Source organism: Eimeria tenella, genomic scaffold, assembly GCF_000499545.2.
Source record: "Eimeria tenella Houghton genomic scaffold, Eth_scaff1085, whole genome shotgun sequence".
Classification (NCBI taxonomy): Eukaryota; Apicomplexa; class Conoidasida; order Eucoccidiorida; family Eimeriidae; genus Eimeria; species Eimeria tenella.
The window spans coordinates 493-2,152 of NW_013541471.1; the positions used below are offsets into that span (position 1 = coordinate 493).

Below are 1,660 nucleotides of genomic sequence, written 5' to 3' on the forward strand. Positions count from 1 at the left end.
CTAGCCACCCAGCTAGCTAGCCACCCATCTAGCTAGCCTAGCTAGCCACCCATCTAGCTAGCCACCCAGCTAGCCAGCCACCCGGCTAGCTAGCCACCCAGCTAGCTAGCCACCCATCTAGCTAGCCTAGCTAGCCACCCATCTAGCTAGCCACCCAGCTAGCCAGCCACCCGGCTAGCTAGCCACCCAGCTAGCTAGCCACCCATCTAGCTAGCCTAGCTAGCCACCCATCTAGCTAGCCACCCAGCTAGCCAGCCACCCGGCTAGCTAGCCACCCAGCTAGCTAGCCACCCATCTAGCTAGCCTAGCTAGCCACCCATCTAGCTAGCCACCCAGCTAGCCAGCCACCCGGCTAGCTAGCCACCCAGCTAGCTATCCACCAGCTAGCCAGCAGCTACCCGCCACCAACCCGCCGTCTACCCCGCACGACTCCGCCCCGCCCTCCCCCCACCCGCTGCCGCCGCCGCTGCTGCTGCTGCTGCTGCTGCTGCTGCTGCTGCTGCTGCTGCAGCTGCCTCTGTCTCCGCGCCCCACGGAGAGCGAGCTGGCGGGGGGCGTTCGGCGGAAAGTGCTGCGGAAAGAAAGAGAAGGCGAATTGTACTTGATGATTTTCAACGCCTGTCGGGAAATGTATTTGCGGCTTTACCAAAAAGAGTGTATTGGCGGAAACTCTCTTTTAGCGTTAAACACTTCGCTGGACCTCGCCAATGACTTCGCCCTCGGCAGAGTCCGCCAAAACCCCATAAGGGCCTGGGCCAACGTCCTCAAGGACAAGGACCACAAGGAGCACAAGCTCAAGTTCAAGCGACAGGCAAGCGGCTCGCTGGCTGGCTAGCTGGCTAGCTGGCTAGCTGGCTAGCTGGCTAGCTGGCTGCTAGCTGCCCAGCTGGCTGGGCGGCTGGCGGGCGCGCGGCCGCGGCAGGTCGGGAGCTAGCTAGCTAGCCAGCTAGCTAGCTAGCTAGCTAGCTAGCTGGGTCGCTCCGTAGGGGTGGGAGGGGGCTACTAGCTAGCTGGCTAGCTGGCTCCCTGGCTAGCTAGCTCGCTCGGACGGGGGTCGGGGGTAGCTAGCTAGCTAGCCACTTAGCCAGCTAACTAGCTAGCTAGCTAGCTAGCTAGCTTGCTAGATGTTGCTGCAGGGTGGGAGGGCTTTAATGCGCTTGATTTGGCTGTGCATTTGCTGCTGCTGCTGCTGTGCATTTGCTGCTCCTGCTGCTGTGCATTTGCTGCTCCTGCTGCTGCTGCTGCTGTGCATTTGCTGCTCCTGCTGCTGCTGCTGCTGCAGCACTTGACGGGCTTCGAGTACGAGTGGGGAGTGCTGCAGTCGCGCCTTCACTGCTTGACGTCTCAGCGGCGATTAGGGTTTTGCGGGTTTTCATCTTTTTCTCCTTTTTCTCTTTTTGTTTCTCTTTTGAATTCGGGAGCTTGTCAAAGCGATTTGGAACAAATTTTGGCATTTGTGGATGTCCACGAAGAACTCCTCGAGAAAGGCGGCAAAAACATGAGGGTTTTGATGGGAAAGGAGCTCCTGTAAACCCTAAACCCTAGCCCAAACCCTAAACCCTAAACCCTAAACCCTAACAACGTGAAAGCGATTTGGAACAACTTTTGGCATGTGTGGATGTCCACGAAGAACTCCTCGAACTCCTCGAGAAAGGCGGCA

General features: G+C 58.5%; 1 protein-coding gene across 1 annotated transcript; it reads left to right on the forward strand.

The window, feature by feature from the left end:
- Nucleotides 1-604: 604 nt before the first annotated feature.
- On the forward strand, nt 605-835 carry ETH_00000230 (Sodium/hydrogen exchanger 1, related; the record flags this gene model as incomplete). The annotated part of the gene is made up of 1 exon (XM_013372804.1): nt 605-835. The coding sequence occupies one exon, from the start codon at nt 605-607 to the stop codon at nt 833-835; it is 231 nt and encodes a 76-aa protein (XP_013228258.1).
- Between the last annotated feature and the right edge of the window lie 825 nt (nt 836-1,660).